This window comes from Aplidium turbinatum, chromosome 5, assembly GCF_918807975.1.
Source record: "Aplidium turbinatum chromosome 5, kaAplTurb1.1, whole genome shotgun sequence".
Taxonomy (NCBI): Eukaryota; Metazoa; Chordata; class Ascidiacea; order Aplousobranchia; family Polyclinidae; genus Aplidium; species Aplidium turbinatum.
The window spans coordinates 9,633,967-9,652,595 of record NC_137476.1 but is presented as its reverse complement, the minus strand read 5'-3'; the positions used below and the strand labels follow the sequence as shown (position 1 = coordinate 9,652,595).

At 38.7% G+C, this 18,629-nt stretch overlaps 2 protein-coding genes across 2 annotated transcripts in view; one reads left to right on the top strand and one right to left on the bottom strand.

Annotated features, from left to right (window-relative positions):
- LOC145771351 (isoamyl acetate-hydrolyzing esterase 1 homolog) overlaps window positions 1-4,740 on the top strand; it is a 114,341-nt gene extending 109,601 nt beyond the window's left edge. Inside the window, exon 5 of the transcript XR_014289196.1 lies at window positions 4,619-4,740. The gene's annotated coding sequence lies outside the window, so the exon portion shown is untranslated. The remainder of the gene's footprint in view (window positions 1-4,618) is intronic.
- The window catches only part of LOC145771347 (protein-methionine sulfoxide oxidase mical3b-like), a 41,548-nt gene that overhangs the window by 5,853 nt on the left and 17,066 nt on the right, over window positions 1-18,629 (bottom strand). The window contains exons 10-34 of the mRNA XM_082583097.1: window positions 18,368-18,476; window positions 17,832-17,939; window positions 17,290-17,478; window positions 16,806-17,002; window positions 16,338-16,448; window positions 15,978-16,151; window positions 14,238-14,359; window positions 12,863-13,094; window positions 12,174-12,342; window positions 11,802-11,897; window positions 11,068-11,254; window positions 10,561-10,691; window positions 10,240-10,368; window positions 7,048-7,115; window positions 6,533-6,631; window positions 6,406-6,448; window positions 5,623-6,055; window positions 5,162-5,349; window positions 3,419-3,554; window positions 2,946-3,107; window positions 2,173-2,384; window positions 1,799-1,902; window positions 1,202-1,297; window positions 714-804; window positions 54-173 (exon numbers count right to left, since the gene is read on the bottom strand). Coding sequence (XP_082439223.1) covers window positions 54-173; window positions 714-804; window positions 1,202-1,297; window positions 1,799-1,902; window positions 2,173-2,384; window positions 2,946-3,107; window positions 3,419-3,554; window positions 5,162-5,349; window positions 5,623-6,055; window positions 6,406-6,448; window positions 6,533-6,631; window positions 7,048-7,115; window positions 10,240-10,368; window positions 10,561-10,691; window positions 11,068-11,254; window positions 11,802-11,897; window positions 12,174-12,342; window positions 12,863-13,094; window positions 14,238-14,359; window positions 15,978-16,151; window positions 16,338-16,448; window positions 16,806-17,002; window positions 17,290-17,478; window positions 17,832-17,939; window positions 18,368-18,476 — 3,706 coding nt within the window. The remainder of the gene's footprint in view (window positions 1-53; window positions 174-713; window positions 805-1,201; window positions 1,298-1,798; window positions 1,903-2,172; window positions 2,385-2,945; window positions 3,108-3,418; window positions 3,555-5,161; window positions 5,350-5,622; window positions 6,056-6,405; window positions 6,449-6,532; window positions 6,632-7,047; window positions 7,116-10,239; window positions 10,369-10,560; window positions 10,692-11,067; window positions 11,255-11,801; window positions 11,898-12,173; window positions 12,343-12,862; window positions 13,095-14,237; window positions 14,360-15,977; window positions 16,152-16,337; window positions 16,449-16,805; window positions 17,003-17,289; window positions 17,479-17,831; window positions 17,940-18,367; window positions 18,477-18,629) is intronic.

Below are 18,629 nucleotides of genomic sequence, written 5' to 3'. Positions count from 1 at the left end.
ACTTTTAAGAACCAAACATAGAAACTTCATTACAATAATAAAAGTAAACTAACCGTTGCTATGGGTCTTTTTCACTTTTCGTTTTGTCTTAAACAGATGTTTCCTGGTGGGTTCTGGTGAAGCCCCAAGATCAGTTACCCCCATGACGCTCTTTGTCTTAGGGGTTTCAGCATCTGTTAAAAATTGTGTTTAACAAAATACTGGCTTAGGCAGGTTAAACCAGGTCCTGTCGAACTGCTTTAAGCGAATACTTTCCGGTACTCAGAATGGATTCACACAGATTTGTAAACTTGAAGTATGATCAAAAGCATCTTCCTTGCTCTTTACACATCATGACCAAGGGAAGAGAGATCATCAGGAGAAAACCTAACTTTCATAGCGAGCAATCAGATTGAACAGACGAAAACACTCGCTTGAAGCAGTTATTATGGGCGGCTGTATTGTTTTTCCGCTCATATGTTATTGAGTAGCAGTATGCAGAAAAAAAAAAAAACTTTTACACCAAAAAGCTACTTATAATTTATATCAACATTTATGCAAAGTAAAAATCTTCTTCGCAGTCGTCCATAAAAAGATAACCACTGCCGGGTTTCCCTAACTTACAAATGCCGCAGCACAAATCGCAAAATGGTCTCACGGCAACTGTAAGTTATTCCTCAGCAGCAATATCAGATTGCGCACGTTTTGTTTCAGCATAATCTACCGCCGCATACCAACAGACAACGTGGGCTTGAGACCTGACTTTTGCTTCTTCTTCATCAAAACTTCTGCCTTGACCTCTTCTAACTTGGCTCTTATTCGTGTCTGCAACATAAGATCTTGCTGCATTACTACAGACACAACTGTGATCTTACTTCGCATAATTGCAAGAGAAATGTACACAATGCAGTGCCTACGACGAGACTTTTATCGAAATGCACAACTGGTTCATTTAATAACCATATTATGGAATGCAATCCATAAGTTGAGTTTGTTTTCAAAGCAAATCGGTCGTTGAAAAACTGGTAGGAAAACAGCTTTTGATTTTAGGTTGGACACTTACTTGAAAGAGAAGGATAATAACATACAATGTATTTCACAAAACTACTTCACTAAACCTTGTGGTTGCCTAGTACTCAAAACAACAAAGCGGGAGCTTACATTGTTATTTGATTCAAATTAAACAGATTCCAGCAAAGATAAAATTTTCAAACGGCTGTACCTCCTGGACTTTAATGTCCTCTTGTGATCTATTTGTGGGACGACCGAGAGTGCTGTGAGCAGATCCAGTTGGAGAAATGGCCTCCAAATACGGAACCTGAGCATATAGTGCAGGGCTAATCAACTAATGTTAACAAAGGTCCGGTTTGACAAGTTGAATGTTTTTTTAGCGGTCCGGTGAAAAAATTATTTTATACGCAACAACGAAACCAAACTATCAATGCTGGTACCGAACCAGTTTCTTTAGGTAAAATGTAACTCGGCTTGGATTTTTGACTAAGTGTTCAGGGGTCTGGGGGGCTTAGCTGCTAAGATAATCACACAAAATTTTGTTTCCTCTCAGTAGAAATCTGTAAAGGCCCTGACAGCCCTGACACGTGGCAAAGAGGTTTTTCTTCCAGAAGCCCGAGGTCCACCATCAACGCCCAGAAGGTCCAGATTCTGACCGCGGTCCGCCAGTTGAGTAGCCCTGATATAGTGGTTCTCACTGGTTTGTGATCAAAACAATCTATTGCGTTACTGCTTTTATATTGCTAACACGGTCAGTTGTTTTCGTCACACGTCGCATATTTCCTTTTATCAGACATGCTTCGAGTACCTTTGGCAAGGGTGGAAGTTCTCTTTTTGGTTTCGATTGCGGTGTTACTGTCTTTTGGCCACTTGACGGAGTTGTAGGCGCCGATACAAACTTATCGTCGTTATCTGTAAATGAAAATATACAAGCAACTAACACTCTCAGACTGATTGGTTGATTTTCGAATGGATTGGTTACGTTTTTCTCTTGTGCTATTTCTGTAGTTATTTATTCAGCACAGTATTTTGTTGAATATTCAAAACACCATTACGTGTAAAAAGACGCCCAACAAATATTGGTATGCTACTGCAAATCCCATTTCTTATGCACAAGTTGCATTTTCTTGAATGTCAATGACGTAAAAAAGAATATTCTAGAAAAAAATTATCAGCGCATACCTAGATTTAAGGTCCTGGGTGCGGGGATTGGAGGAGAGATAGTGAAGACCTCAGGAGAAAGATCGCATTGATTTTTGGGAAGGTCTCCAAGGGGAGTGTGAAACGAGTCCTCATTAAAATCCATGGAATGTTGTCTCGATTTCGGAGGAGCCGTTGGAGTCAGGAAGGTCTCTATGGAAGGAGAGGATTCGATGATGACCATTCCGCGAGATCTGAGAAGAATAAAAAAGAACTTGGAAAGATTATTTTGTAAAGACTAAGAAAAGGGATTTGGTCAAAATATCAAGTTTACAAAATAACAAAATTCTATCTAATTAGGTTACAGTGTCAGCTCATTGGCGTCGGCACGACGGTCGAAAGAACGTCGGTTCGACAACGCTCCAAAGCAAGTAGCTGCGTCTCGACAAGACACTTAGTGACGTGCCAAAACACAGGAAGCAGCTGGCTTGACGACTATAACTCTCTTCCCTGCTGAAGATTGGTTTCCTTGCCTTCCCGTCTACTTAATCAAAATCTTCAACTTCCAGAAATACTGTAAAGCCCTGATAAAAGACTCTGTCGACTTCTACACTCAAAAATGAATTTAGAGAAGTCAGTCACACCAAAACCAAATGCATTGCACAGTCCTGAAACAACATAAGACTGCAGCGGGTACTTCAATTGAGAAGCGTTGTCATGTTTGCATTTTTATCTTCGCTGGACGTTGAAGCGACGTAAAATGACTGCTTCTGTTGGCTGGAGAAATGAAAGGAGCAAAGAACTGGTCAACTTACGGTGATGGGGATGAATCTTCCTTAGAACGAGTTGTGTCCGTGGATGAGAAAGAGGACCTGCTACTTCTTTCACTGCTGGATCGCGACAATGAACTCCGGTTCGATTCCTGCCGAAGTTGCCTGTTCTTCGCACGAAGTCTTAGCTTCATGCGGCGTTCCAAACTTTACAAACAAATACACATACGTTAACATTTCAGCACAGCGGGTAAGCTATGCCTTCAATATATGAGACGCGAAAAAATACAGAGCAGCCCAAAACGCATAAACTAAATTCCTGTTAGCAAACGTTTCGAAAACTTAACAGTATCTCCCCTTCCTGACAATGAACACACTTTAGGTTTTAAAACGTTTCCAAACACGAAAGATAGTGCAACATCAGCTGCACGAGTAGACTTGTATCATTTAAATGAGACTGAGATGAGCAATAAAGTAATAATAGCGAAGTTGGAAGTTAACATTCATAAGCAACTGACCTTTCATGCGAGAGCCTTCGCTCAATTGAAGGCTTGGCCTGTTTCATACCAGCCCGTGTTCCTTCCGTCATCGAAGCTACCAGTCCGCTTGGTTCTGTTTTCTGTGGATTCTTTCGTTGTGCGACGGGCACTTCGTCTAAGTGTAGACATACAATGTGTTTTAGGTAAATTGTTGTTCGTAGGCATTAGTTTTTGTTAATTTTTGGTAGGCGTTTTCCAGCTAGTTACACCTGTCTTTTTACATTGATTTAACATCTGCAAATGAATCAATGTAAAAAGGTTGAGTATTGCTAAGTGGATTCTAAAACCGTCGGTGTCCTTCCAGCACTCCTCCATAGTAGCGACAGCTTGATCGTATAACACAACTTGGGTGGTGAATATTTTCCCATTTTGTCCTCGAGTTGTAACCAGCTACATCAAGTTATTTAATAACATTTTTGCTTGCAATCTTGTTTCAAGTTATTTAATAACATTTTTGCTTGCAATCTTGTTTTAAAATATTGTTCCCCTAGCCCCCTGAGAAGTCAGTCGTGTCTGATTGACAAAACGTCGAAATAAAAGCAAATTATCAACTCATATATCTTGTGATAGTTCAGCTTATTTTGCACCAGCAGAACGTACATCAAGTTATTTAATAACATTTTTGCTTGCAATCTTGTTTCAAAATATTGTTTCTTGCAGTGACAAAGTGACTAGTTTGTCTATGAGAGAGACCATAGACCAACTGGCAAGGGCAAATGGAGTAAGATGGTATGGACATGTGATAAGGAGGGAGGAAGGAAGTTTTCTTAGAAAGGTACTAGATCTAAAGGTGGATGGGAAGAGGAAACGCGGTCGTCCAAGAAGAACGTGGAAACAACAAGTGAAGGATGAATTTAAAAAAGTCGGACTGAAGGAGGAAGATGCAAGGGACAGGGTGAAATGGAGAAAAGGGATTAAAACAATTGCTGCGCGGAAACAATCGGCCACCCCCACTAGTGGGGAACAAACCGACGATGGATTATGATGATGATGATGATGTTTCTTGTTCTCCATATTGCGCTTCAAAACTATACCAGAAATAAGAAGTGTTTGTTCTCATCAGTTTTTGTAAAAGGTCAGACTTAAACCGAGTAGTCAGGGTCGTATATTGTTCACCCGACTCCACAGTCACTGGTATAGGTTGATTTGTTGTTTCATCAATGGCACTGACATACTAAGTACAGCCATGGCCACCTGGAGATGCGGCCTGATTTGTCACATTTTGCAGATTTTGATTACAGCTACTGCTAGTGCTTGACTGACATTTTTTGAAATGTTTTTACTTTTTGCGGTTTCCTAATGACAAAAAACTTTTTTGTTGCCTTGGGGAAGCAGTAGCAAATGAGAAAAAGTAAGTTGAAAAACGCAAAATCAGACTGTTATTGAAAATTAACAGTCTGACTAAAATTTACAAAATCAAATTTTCTTTGTTTTTCAACATGTGAGGATGTTGAAAAACCTATTGTGTCATCTGGGGAAAAGAATGAAGAAAGCGTAAAAATCTAATTTTTAGAAAAATTTATTTAAACGTTCGCCCAAAGTTAGAAAAACCTGGAAACTTCTGCAAAATGTGACAAATCAGGCCGTATCTTTAGGTGGCCATGGTACAGCTAATTAATAAAACAAAAGGCTGAAGACAGACTGTGGAAAAAAGTTACACCAAAAATAATTGCAACAAAAAAATATAGAATGAAACAGTGAACGTCTTTCTAGCAAGCTTACCATCTAAACCAGACCAAACGCTTGTATTGTTTCTTAAAGAATTAGAAGTTTTGGTTGAAACATCACCAGTGGGTATATCCCTGGGTAAGCGGCGAGTACCGGAAGTTATAACAGAGCCCACTGTAGATTTATTTTCCAATTCCTTTTCTTTTGGAAACTTGATAACTTCATCATCTGAAGTGGTGGAACTAAACAAAAAAAGGGATACAACGGTCTTTTAAACAGCTTGTCGCCCTTAAAGTCATGGACTCCTACCACAAAAAAGTATTCTCGACAACGTAAGATTAGCCTGACGTACACCCTTTTTCGCTTTACTTAAGCAGGTTACTGGGCTTGGATGTATTGTGTATATCTAAGTTTCATATAAACTACTTCGGAGTATGTGGCTCCGGCTGCTCCAAAAAAAAACAGTATTTTATCGTATCAAATCGAAAAGGAATTTCACAGCCCGTTATACTTACGAAGATAAGGAGATGCATGAAGAGAGCTCGGAGTCGCTTCCTCCCTGATTCTCTTTGACAGAATTGGAAAAAATGGGATCTAGGGGAGTACTAAGAAGATAATCTTGGACGCGATCAAGCGTGTCATACTTTTTCAAGTCTTTTCTTGTTGTTGCTGTTTGCAGTTTTGTCACTGCATTGGTTTCTGAATCAGAGGATGAGGAGTCCGTACCACCGACATCACCACGCTCCGGACTAAGAGCGGATGTTGGTTTAAGATCAGGAGATTTTCTGGTGATGAGGATGTTTTCATAACACGCATTAGAAAATGCTCCAGAAGTACGGTCGGACTTGTTGGTCTTTTCCGCGCGATGGTGAACATCTTCTTTGTCTTTGCCAGAACTTTCAGATCCAGAATCAGTGCTGAGCGAGCTGAAGCTGTCTCTTGATGTAGCTGAGGAGAAAAAAGAACAATTTAGAATTCCGAGTATTACCATGACAAAAGAAAGCTGAACATTATCTATTGTTGAACTAAAAGCATGGTAACAATATCAATTACTGAACCTCGACAACAAAGTAGCTTTTTTTAAGACTTTTTTGTAATTGTACAATTTAGACTACAATGTACAATTGTACATGCCTAGAAATTCGGCAATGCAACCACGCTCTTCATCAAGTTAATAAAGCACTACTAAGCGCCATACACATGACTGACATGTGCTTATATCAGCGAAGTGAGACTGAAAAAACTTGCGTGTTTGTGAAATCCCCATTGATACAAAAGGTTCAGACATAAACATGTACCTGCTGCCTTTCCCAGCACAGCTCCGCCGGTAGCTTGCTTGCCCTGAAATGTACAAGGACACAGTCACGCGTGAGTGACATCACGTGACAATATTGTCTGGAATTGCGAAGAGTTTTGCATACTGACCTTTATTTGTGATTGCAATTTATTAAAAATATTTTCCTTTGCTCGATCGCTCAAAGAGGACGAGGAGGAAAGGTCTTCTTCTTCATCCATTTCGTTTCCCTACACAAGACAGAGCACATCATCCACAATTAAACGACATAAAAACAGCAATTTTTGCTATCCAAGCGTTGTAAAACATTGATACAACATCACACAATAACTTAAATGTCAGGTGCGATGACGCAAGAAGATGAGCAACCACCAACCCAGAGATCGCTTGTGCGACTCTTCACAAACGCACATAAGTGATCTTCATAAGGTGCTGTTGGTTGTGCCAGTGTGCAAAGAACGACACGGAAAGAACAACACAGTTTGCTGACAATATCATTTACACGCAGATTGCAGATAACACAAGTTGTCCAATGTCCATCATTACATCATAGTCTGGCACGCCAGCACAACATCAGTAATGAACAGCGAAACAGATGGCAGCCACAAAGAACTAGTTCTGCTGCCCAAAGCTAAAGACGACTTACCTCTGGCGTGTCACTCAAACTGTCATGAGAGCTGACGTCAGCGACTGACGCATCAGATGCTTCGGAACCTGAAATTTGGAAGTCAAGCAATTATGACGTATTTTGTTGTAGATGGCAATACTTTCTTGGAAATCATATTTTATTCTTTGGCAGAAAGTTAGCGTTTTGCAGAATAATAAACGTAATTGTTGGGCAATATGTATAGACGCTGATAGACAAGATGGGTTATATGGTGACACGATAATACCATTGAGCAGTTAGATCATGTCCTGTGATTAAGACTTGGGTTTTTCGAAACACAAATATTTCCTTTCGTTTGGCCACAAAACTCCCAATAATGGTTTCGTTTCATTTCGAAAATAAAACCTATGTTTACGACAAAAATATTTTGATAAAATTTCAAAATATTTTATTTTTTTGACACAAGTCTTGTCCTAATCTCGTTTCGAACAGTCGAACTAATCATTCGAGTCCAAGGATGTTTCTAAGGTTTACAACAAAACCAACAAAAAATAATCACATCTTAGCCACCACCAGTCAAGCAAACAACAAAATAACGTTCGTAACACAATTAAGTCTTTAGTTAGAGTCTTAGGCAGATGCAATGCATTGAGGAAGTGTTAGTAGTAAAATATTTCCAAAACATGCGGTTAGTAAAGCATGCGTTTGCATGCCACGATAGCATAGCCAGATTTACATCTGCGTGTGATAGGATATGTGTACACTTGAAAGAACGTCATGAAAACCTGAAACTAATCTCAAATGCAATCTAGTCACAAAATTGTGAGATGCATAGAAAGTTTTGCACTCTAAATCGTAGGATTCTTTAATAAAATTGTTGTGTTTTAAAGCTTTTAATTAGTTTTCAATGTATTGTATTCTAATTGTCTGATTTTGTGCGCCCGCTGAGAATCAGTGTAAAAATTTTAGACTGAAAACGAGGTTGTTTACTACAAAAATCCTTCTAAAAGAAGCCTCAAGAAAAAATGAGAAGGTTTTGATTTTAATTGACTTTCACAGTGCTCATTGTTGAGTTCACCAGGTTAATTTATTTCTATGCTTATATTTGCTTGTGTTGTTGAGACATCAGCGTCTGCTTTATCACTGATGTCATAATGGTTAACACAGTGAAATGTTGAAGAAAAGGGTGACGTCGCCATATCCTGGTTAATGTGCAGGGCTGTGCCAATCCTAGTAGTAGTAGCGTAGCCTTTTTGGCCACACACGTAACGGTAACGCTACGGCTTTTTAATAATTTTTAGTATTTTAATAGCTTTTAAAGAACATACGTTTCAATTAATATCTTGTATAATAATCGACTGATGTCGCGCTTAGCTGCAATTTGTAAAACCTAATGTGTTATTTCTTAATTAAATTGTGACTAAAGACAAACTTAAAATTGTCATCTAAACTGATTAAAAGTGCTGCAGAACAGTATCCAGTTTTTATAACTGATGCAGTTGTAAAGTGGAAGACGACCAGCATTGCCGTGACTGAGCAATGTACAAACACCATTTCGGCTGGTTGGTTGCATACAATATCAACAAACACTAGTTCATAATAACTTCAGTGCGATAGTGTGCAAAAGAAATCTGGCTAAAAAAAGCAAAACCACAATTCAAAGCAAGCTAAACAGAAAATAAAATAAAAGTATGTTCAACAAAGTCTCCAAAGCTTTGCAGAAAAAAATTTTAACCTGCACTACCCACAGTGCTCATTAATAAAAAAAAAAAAAAAAAAACTGAGAAAAAAGGACCCACGCCAAACCTTGTCTTGCCAGTAGCTCACCTTCAGAATCAAGTTTTTCTTTGCTATTGTGTTTGTGAGACGTTTTAAGCTTAGAAAGTTGGTTTTGTACGAGAAGACAATCCTTCAAATGGTTTACAGCTGCTGCTCTGTTACTGCTATTGGATATCTGAATGTTTCTATTGCAATCCAGAAATTTTGATGATAAAGCTGAAAACTCTTTTTTGGGAAGATAAACTTTTTGGCAATCCTTCGGTCGGGATGGAACTATATCAAGATTTTCTATTTCTTCTTGTGATAGAGAAAGAAAAACGCACTCGGAAGGGGAGCTGTTGTGATGGGGAATAGGTTCTTTCACCAATAAACGTTCAAAAACTTCGTCAAATTTAGAAGAATTGTTTTTGGATTTGGCAGTATCAATGTTCAAAGGAACAGACAGAGCACTAGCACCATTGAGATTAAATTTATTATCTTCCTTTGCCAAAGGAAGACGCCAAACGTAAGAAGCATCAACTGAACTATCAGCATCGGTGAACTTGCTCCTAGAAAGATTTTGGATGAACGGAGCAGTTTTTTGGCTTGTTTCATTCCTTGTTTCTTCTTTGCTTTTTAAAGGCGGGAGACTAAAGTCTTTGACTTTGTGAAGCTCATTGAAGGAGTCACATGAGGCCAAGTTTGGCACGGTTTTCCGCTTAACTAGAGTAGACGAGCTGCTTTCCCCTTCATCTACAGCAAATGCCGTCCGGGTTAAACAAAGTTAACACACTATTAACTCTATGCAAGCCCCGTGGAAAATCATTAATCGAAACACTCAAAACGAATTGTGCTTACCACATAGCTTCAGTTGATAAAACGCAAACATACATCCACTCTGAGATTATTAAACGTTTAATGCACAACGTAGCATTTTTTTTTTGTCAGAAAGCGGTGAATAACAAAAATATCACAACCTCCTAAGCCACTACAAGCTTGAGGTAACATTGTCATGAAGGTTAGCAACTATACGCTGAGCCAGCGAGTTGTTCTGTTGGTTCACAGAAATTTGGCAGAAATTTTAAAACTGATTGAAAAAAAACAGGTTTTTGCTTAGACACATGTTCGAGCTAGCAGTTTTTCACGTTTTTACGTCGCAAGACGTTGAATCCATGTAAAAAATAGATATTGTCAGCTGCAACATTATCATGTAAAATTTACATAATTTTTTATGTGACCTGACTTGGTATCGAACCAACAACCGCCAATTTAAAGACGGAGCTGATTGAGCTCTCAACGGCTCAGAGTCGCACACAAACAGAGCAATACATGAAAGACTGAATGCTGTTAGTTGAACTCGAAACAATGCAACTACAGACCACAACATCAAGAGTTGCCAATGCGTAAGCAAGGACGTTCCTAGCTGTGAATGAGCAACATTAGTCAGCGTGGCGGTGTGTAACATTTTTCTACCTTCAGGGATGCCTGACATGGAATGACTGTTGTTCGGGAAGGACACGTTACCTATCTGGCCGGCGCCACAGGAGTCGTCGAGCCATGACGTCACGGTGACGTCATTGGCGTGGTTTGACCTCGGGCGACCTAAATTTCAGAAATCAAAGGAAAGTGCAGAAACTTAATTGAAAAAAGGATTCGATGAACATTTGTTCTTCCAGAAGGTTCAGACAAGATTGTAACTATTTACACCACTGCACACAAATCTACTGTAGATCAATGAAGAACAAATGCAAACGTGATTATTTTTAACTTTGCTATGACTGTTTTAAAACATACCTTCTAGTGAAGAATGAGACATGAGACTGTCGTTTTCATCGTAATCCGACTCCACATCTCTTCCGTGCTCTTCCCCGTTCGTGGCTTTCGTTAGCATGTCTTCCCAGTCAATGTCGTCATCCGAGGAGTCACTGATGTAGAGAAAGATAACTTAAAAGACATCTGCGGATGACAGTGAATGGATGCTATCATCCAACTAAGAGACAACGCAACTAGACTTGGTGGGTATGATTACCATGAGAAAAATCACTTTGAACTTAAGCAAGACCTATAAAAACTGTCTTCCTCAGGAACGGAACCTGCGTCCGTGGTTCAAGTCGTAAAAAGGAAGCAAAACTACCAATCGTGCACTTTTTGTCTCTGAATAATTTGTTATAAAAATTGAAAAACTTTTAACAAGTAGTTTGAACGTTTGACGTAGACGTTGTTGTGTAGTTGAACCAAATAACTATGCTAATCAAAACTGATGTAAATACAACGTCAGTTCTACAAAAGACAAATAATCACCTCATGTACTCTATATCGGGAACACAGGTCTCATCCTGGTCAGCATTGATGCTGAAGTTGTGTCTTGTGACAGCCTCTTCCGAGAGCTCTTCCGGTTCGTTGATCATGGACATGCGGATGTTTTCCAACTCAATCCTCTCCGGAGTATGGAAAGCTTTTTTATCCTCCTCCTTTGTTCTTCCGAAGCCTATTACACAGATAACAAAAGAATTATAAAAAAATCGACAAAAATCGCAATTTTTACATTCCTCATTCGTCTTTATATTTGCAAGATTCCAGCTTGAGCAGTAGATAGAGTTCATTTCAAACAGGGTTGCACTAAAATCTACCTGATCTTTGATGGCACAGAACAATGGTTTTCAATTAGTTTAGTTACCGTGGAGGCATGGACCCCTGTCAAATATGATAAACCTGCAAATCTTTAAACCTCCAAAAACAAGCTTGAGTGAAAATTATTTTCTAAAATGGCTTGTAAACAAGTGAATTTTCGTACTTTTTCCTAGAATCAATGATTACTTTACTGACTCTGTTAAAACTCTCCACAGCCCCAAAGGTTAAATGAACCCCAAATTAAAAACCATTGATACAAACAAAGGATCTTATAATAATTAATAGGAATGGAACAAAGAACATCGATCGGTGTAGTCGGTCATTGGTATAGAGCAAATCCCACTACAAGCAAAGATAGCTGCTTAGTGAAGATATTGAATCGAAATTATCAGAATTATGCTTACCATCAATTTCATTGGCATTCTTTTCTTCATGGAGAATAGGCAGATGCTTGCAAGTCTTAGCCAAGGCTATGCAATTGGCATGACAAAAGAACTTTCCTGCTCATAAAAACAATTTTAAGCTTGCAAGACACAAACTTTGAAACAGCTAGAAACCAACAACGCGAGCAAAAAAACTTTTTTAATTGCTTAAGTCAATTCAGCAAGTCAGCCATTTTTTACATTGTTTCAACGTCTGCACACGTTGAAAATCAATACAAAGAAGGATTGATTTTCTGGCGGGAAAGTATTTTCAATGCAAGCACTTAAAAATATATATGTGCCAGCTTAGATATAAATTTCTAGAGCACGCAGAAACATTGCTTTCAATATTACCTGTTTCTTCGACGAACTCGTACGCCCCACGTCTGAGCGTCAAGCCACAGTGCGAGCATACGAAGCAGTGGCGATGGAAGAAGAAGCCCTCAGCGCTCAGTCTCTCGACTATGTAGACGCGTTGCTTACAAAAATAACACATATCGCTCGCCGACGACGTTTCCGTTACCTGTAATTTAAATGACGCCGCATTAACGAGAAATGCCTGCGACTGTAACACCGTCTTATCCTCAGCTGAAGATGAATTTTGCCAGCAACTGTGCATACAACGTAAACCATAAACTAGGTCGTAAAATAAAGTCTTTAAAGATAAATCGTAGCTTTATGAGCAAGTACACACTTCTTTCAGTGGCTACTAGCGATGACCGGTGATCTGTTAGCAAAGTAAATACAGTAGAATGATATGTGAATTAGCAATTGATGTCAAATACGGGAAAGGGAGCACAGTCGTCAATTCTGTGATTTGACATCAATCATGCGATGCAAAAATCAGTCCACAAACAATGCGCATCCATAAAGTAATTGAACATAAAATGAATGCAAAGTTGAACAGACTTAATTTAGCAAATATTGTCTGATTGCAAATCTAAATCATTATTATTTCCAGGGTATGGCAGTAACCTTCAGACAAATAACGTTGCTTAACGTTGCTTATTGTTTGTTGAAAAAGCCATTAAACAAAAACCTACAGGGCCTGACTCTTGGTTTCTCTTCCCGGGTCGAGGAGAGGGTTGAGGGGCGTTTTGTTCCCATTGAGATATGAGCTGAGAAGACAATGCGCTGATACGATCGCTAGCACGTTGGCTGACAGTGGCTTTCCCACTCTCAACATCATCCAAGACCAATTTCTTGGGCCGCAGTTTCACATTGGTCCCACCAACATCGATGCTGGCTGATTGGCTCTGAGTGGTTTTCGATTCCCTAAAACACAACAAAAACAATTTCGTTTTTTTTTTAAGCGCAAAGCGTAAGGCGTCAAGGTAAAACCTACTTGTTTGATCCTAACGCATACAGAGCGTTGTGAGCTAACTGGTTAGCAAACAAAAGCGTAATTTTTAAGCAAATATTTATTGACTGAATTAAAAGAAACGGCTAGGGCACGGCTTTAAAAGTTCCGAAACTATGCAAGACTGCAAGTAAAGGTCTCATACTCAGTTATTGAGCTTTGGAGAATGAGAAGATCAGGTTCTCACTATACTCAGCCTTCGCACTAACGAGAGTAGGGTGGCCAGTTCCTTTCTCTTGGCCTCCTTTCCTTCAGTATGCCCATCCAATTTATTACACCCTGGGTGGGGGTGAGTGTTGTTTTTCAACAACCAGTTTCAGCCGGGAGTCGAACCCGGTTCGCACAATTGGAAAGCCAACGCCTTATCCGTTGCGCCATCCCAGGTGCAAGCAACGAATGGTTTATAAGTAAAATTAAAGTTGAGATAAGCAACATGTCTAATAGATAGTTTTACTTGGTTCCTTAACTCTTCTACTCAAACAGCGCCTTTGCATTCCAGGCCAAGACTTTAAACAGAAAGTTCTTATATCTAGAAAACCGAGATCTTGAGGAATGCAATCTATGGATAAGTCGCAATTCTAGCAAAAGCTTCTTTGAAAATGGATGCAAAAATCAAACAAAAGGCGTTTGAATGGCATTTAACAGCGAACACATTTGGAGAATTACGTTCTCCCCAAATACAATTTACTGAAAAACTGAGAGAAGTTTCTCAAGAACCCTGAATACAGCATTTCACCTTTCATTATAAATAAAACGGGAAATATTTAAGATCATCACTGATAACTTAACACTGTTTTATTTAAGCGACTTGCGGCTGCGATAGAATGAAGCTTCAACCATAAAGGTCAAGGGTCAGTGACTTGCCTGCAGCCTGTGGAGAACCGTAACCAAGTGATTTCACATGACTTCAATCATATGTTCTTCTTAGCATCGTATTTGCACAAAGGAAAAACAATTGGAAAATTTCGTTAAATGCAAACAAGAGCGCATAGTGTGTGGTCTACAGATTCCATGGTGTTTTATGATTGGCTCACTTAGAAATAGGTTTGGCAACTTACTTTTTCTTGTCGGAGTTTTTAGATTCTTGCACACTTGGCAATGCATGCTCAGATGGACTGGACTCTTCTTTCTTTTTAACATTGCTTTGCTTTTTCTTTCTAGCTTGCTCATCATGCTTGTGCTACAATAAAAAAAGACTTTTAAAATATACAATCTATGTGATTAGATGCCAATTAACGTTGAAACCTGGTTAGAAAGTCTACTTTACATGTGCTAATGGTTACACTTGATTATTACTGGTCTTTGCTTGTTCTGCGATGAGGGTCTATTATTTTATTCTACCAGAGCAAAAACGTCAGCTTGAACCTCAAAGGAAGAACGATATTTAATGACCTGGTTATCCAACACATACAGCAATTTTATGAAAGAATAATCAAGATAATGAAGTCATTGATAAGGTCTGCGGTCTATTCTTTAACAATACAATCACAAGGAAAGTAATTACTATTGAGCAAAATTCGATGAAAATCAAAGTGCTATTTCAACATTCTTAGGGTTATATGTACCAACAAAGGATCTTTTAAGCGACCGATTACGTTAATTGTCTAATTAATAAAAATTAGTTTATGTGCGAAACATATCTGTGGATCAGTAATCGGCAATTCCAAACAACAAATTTCAGTTAGTGCAACAAGAACAGAAATTAGACCACGGAGAGCATAATCGGGCAATTTTCTAAATTGCTGGAAGATTCACTATAGGAGCATTCAACCCTTGGTCTCAGGCTTTCAAGATTCTGCGTTCGTGTTATAAAATCCTTGAATGAAATTTCGATAAAATTCTGTAGCAGAATCTTAAGAATTTTTCACCAATGAAAATGACAATTAAACGAGCAAACTTTCGTTATTTCACGTACATCCAGTGTTTACATATTGAGGTACCTCTTTGCGGCGTCCAGAACTACAAACGGTATTCTGCTCAATACACTTGGTCGCTTGTGCACATATTTGCACAATTCCCAATGGCATCTCGTCAGGAATTACAAAGAAAGTAAACTTAAGGAAAACCTCACTCATTGTTTGATTTAAATCTACGTAGATTGTGGCCACACACCTACTACTCGTTAAAAGTTAGTAGCCATTTTAACATGTCAATTTTCAGTAAGACCCATGGAACAGCTAACCAATCAGAACATGTTTAATAAACATTGTTTATTGTTTAAGTGACTACCGTCCAATCGTGACCCTTCTAGCACTCAGCCATAGAGATATTGAGTTGTGCTTTTGTTTGGTAATTACAGAAAAATAAGAGTAATGGCAAGGTGGGAATCAAAATGTATTCCTTAACCTTCCAGGCCACGCTGGCTACGGCGACACGTTCAGTTAATTTACTTTCTATCAGAACTGTTTGCGTTTTTCTCTGTTCTCCCTATAACTTCTGATTGGTTAAAACGCTATTCTATCTTGGTTGATTGCTTCGAAGCTTTACTGACTCTTACAAAAGTTGTTATGTTAAAGTAACTACCTTAAAAGTTTGCGCAAGAAGTAGTACGGAACACTATCTCAAAAGGTCTATAGTCGATTTGTTGCAAATTGACACACTCAAAGCCCAATGACGAAGTTGATGGAACGTGGCCCAATAGTTTTGAACAAGATAACTTTTAACAGCCATATACAGCTCAAAAAATGCTCATAGTTGCAAAATCACTACATTATGACAATGTTGTCAACGTCTAGAGACGTAGAATTAATGTCATCAAGCTGTGATTTTGCAGCCATAAACCAAGGTACTTTGCCCACCTGTGTAGATTTACGCTTCATGTGCATATGGATCCTCGCTAAGAGACCTATGGGGGAGGAGAGGCTAACACCGCGTGGTTTACGGACCTCCTCTTGTTCTTCTTTGGAGTTGGCAACATCCGGGGAAGATGGAAGAAGTCCAGATGGTGTTTCGTGCTTGAACATCTCGTAAAACTACAAGACAAAACAAAACGAACATCGTGTTCACAGGGCTTCCAACTCAAATCAGTGAAATCACAATGTTGAAGATTTGGCGTTGAATTGAAAGACCGAAGCCGAACTGGCACACAAATTAAATGAATTTGAATTCACAATGAAGTGAAGCACAGACAAACCTTTGTTAAACGCTAAACAACGAACCTGGGATATATAAGTCACCATGAGGAGTTTGTCAACCTGCTCACGCTGGCTCATCTCTTTCCCAGTCATGACAGGAGATATGCCAAGCTGTGTTTCAGCTATATCGAAGGCCTGGATAAAAAATATGATTAAAAAAACAGGAAAATTATCTTTAAAAAAAAAGGATTTCTCAATTTACGAAGATTTGATCAGTTTTTAGTGGCAGAGTCAAGCAAAAGATTTAATATAAACAAAAAGTTGTTTGCAAAAAATAAAGTTGACACTTGTGTCGTAATACAAATATTTCAATAAATAAATCTCAAACTGCTTGAGTTCTGAGATTGAAACTACGCATAAGTTTTTTTTAGTTTTTGCATGAACGATATGAAAATAATCTTTACAATGACGCTTTGTTATTTACACAAAAGCAGAGTCGGCTATGCAGTCCAAAAGGAGACAAAGCTCAAACTAATTTTAGTTCACACTTACCAGTTGGTTAGTCTTTTCTATGTCGGTTAAATCCAGCTCATTCCAGTTTATGAGATCCGGTCTGAACTGGTGTATGATGGCGCATATAGCCAAACCGCTCTTCCAAGATGACGTCATGTTGGTGACGTGGACGTCTTTATATCCATCAGTGATTTTTTGACACCAGCTCTGGAGTTTTCCTGATCTGATTAAAGACACTGAAAACGAAAAAAATGAACCAGTTTTTCAAAAAAGATGTTTCAGAATGCCACAACACCATTTCAAGTTAAAACAAGCGCTTCCCAGACAGAAAATCCGTCATTTTTAAATTGATCCAACGTCTGCAGATGGGTTACATATGATCCACAAATCACATTACAGAAAAACAATAGATGAATGAAAACAGAACAAGCTTGCCGCATACAACAACGATTCGTTTCCATTTCTTACGGAAATAACTAAGATGGGTTTCACTAAACCATGACATCTGAAGTTCTGAACATACCATTCCTAGTCAGTGTGCTGCGGGAGTGGTTTCTTTTTTCAGGTTCAGACTTCACCATAGGAACGGATTTAACATCTTTCTTCTTGCTGTCCACTACACTGGGAGTTTCTCGGTCGGCGAGATAATGTTTTTTTGCTTGATTCGGTGACATAGATTTAGTGTTGAGGTTAATATACCTCGTGTTAGGATCTGTAAAGAGTTAATAGATTTTCTATAAACTTGTGGGAGAAGTTTCACAGCTTTCCAAGCACCGTAATTGTACAATTGCTACTTGCTCATGGGTTTGTACCAAAGTTAATTGCACATTAAGATTAACAATTATGCAGTTTGCAACTGCGCAGAAGACCACAAGGTCTAGAGTTACATCTAATTTGGGCGTTTGAAATTCAACCATTGTTCAGCAGATAAGCTAACTATGCGCCATAACGTCTCTTTGAAGCAATATTACGTCAACGTTCTTAGCAAAAAAAGAATTTAATCAAATCATTCTTGCAGCTAAAATAGTACAATAATGTTTAGAAAACGAATGTTGTCCCAATTACCGATCGTGTAAGATGCGATGTTCTTCATTGTGTTTTGCGGCGTAGTCTGATGAAGCAAGCGATAAATCGATTCCCGTTCAGCGAGTACTTGCAATTCCACAGAGATATCTGCAGCATCATGACATTGAAACTTTTAAGCAAACATTGACCCAATGCGATTCACATACAAAAAAGAAAAAGGATGTCATTAATCAAGCAAATTAGTCCGGAAAGATAACAGCGAAATTTATCAATGTCAACAGCCCAGCCAGCATGTCGGTAGTTTTTAATATTAATGCAACGTTTTTTGATTTAACAAAGAAGTATTAGTTTTCTCACTGTAATTCTTATTTACAGGTTTCTCTCTTTAACCAAGCAATTCAACTTTAAATGAGTAAAATCAATAAATGAGCCTGGAATGAAATCGTAGTGCGTCAAGAGAGGTACGTTCTAACAGGAGCAATGTAATTGCTTGTGCAGTGCCCTGGTCTTCAGCTGTTAACATGCGCTAAGACGAAAAACGAGCAAAAGTTTGCAAATATCGTTCACAAGCGTACCAGAAGAGCTTCTGTCGACCTGTCTCGTAGCCCACTGCCTTGTCATCCACACAGCATCGAAAGCAGCAAGAAAACCTCGAGCACACCCAGTGCCCATTGGCCAGAAAGGCTAAAGCATAAAAAGGGAATTTAGTCACCATGAACTTCCTTATCTGGAATGCTTCAAAGCTTTAGTACAAATTGAGAAAACATGACGTAGCATTTTTTTTGTTTATTTTCGGAATCAATTCAACGAACTTTTAACAAAGTTAAAATTTAACAA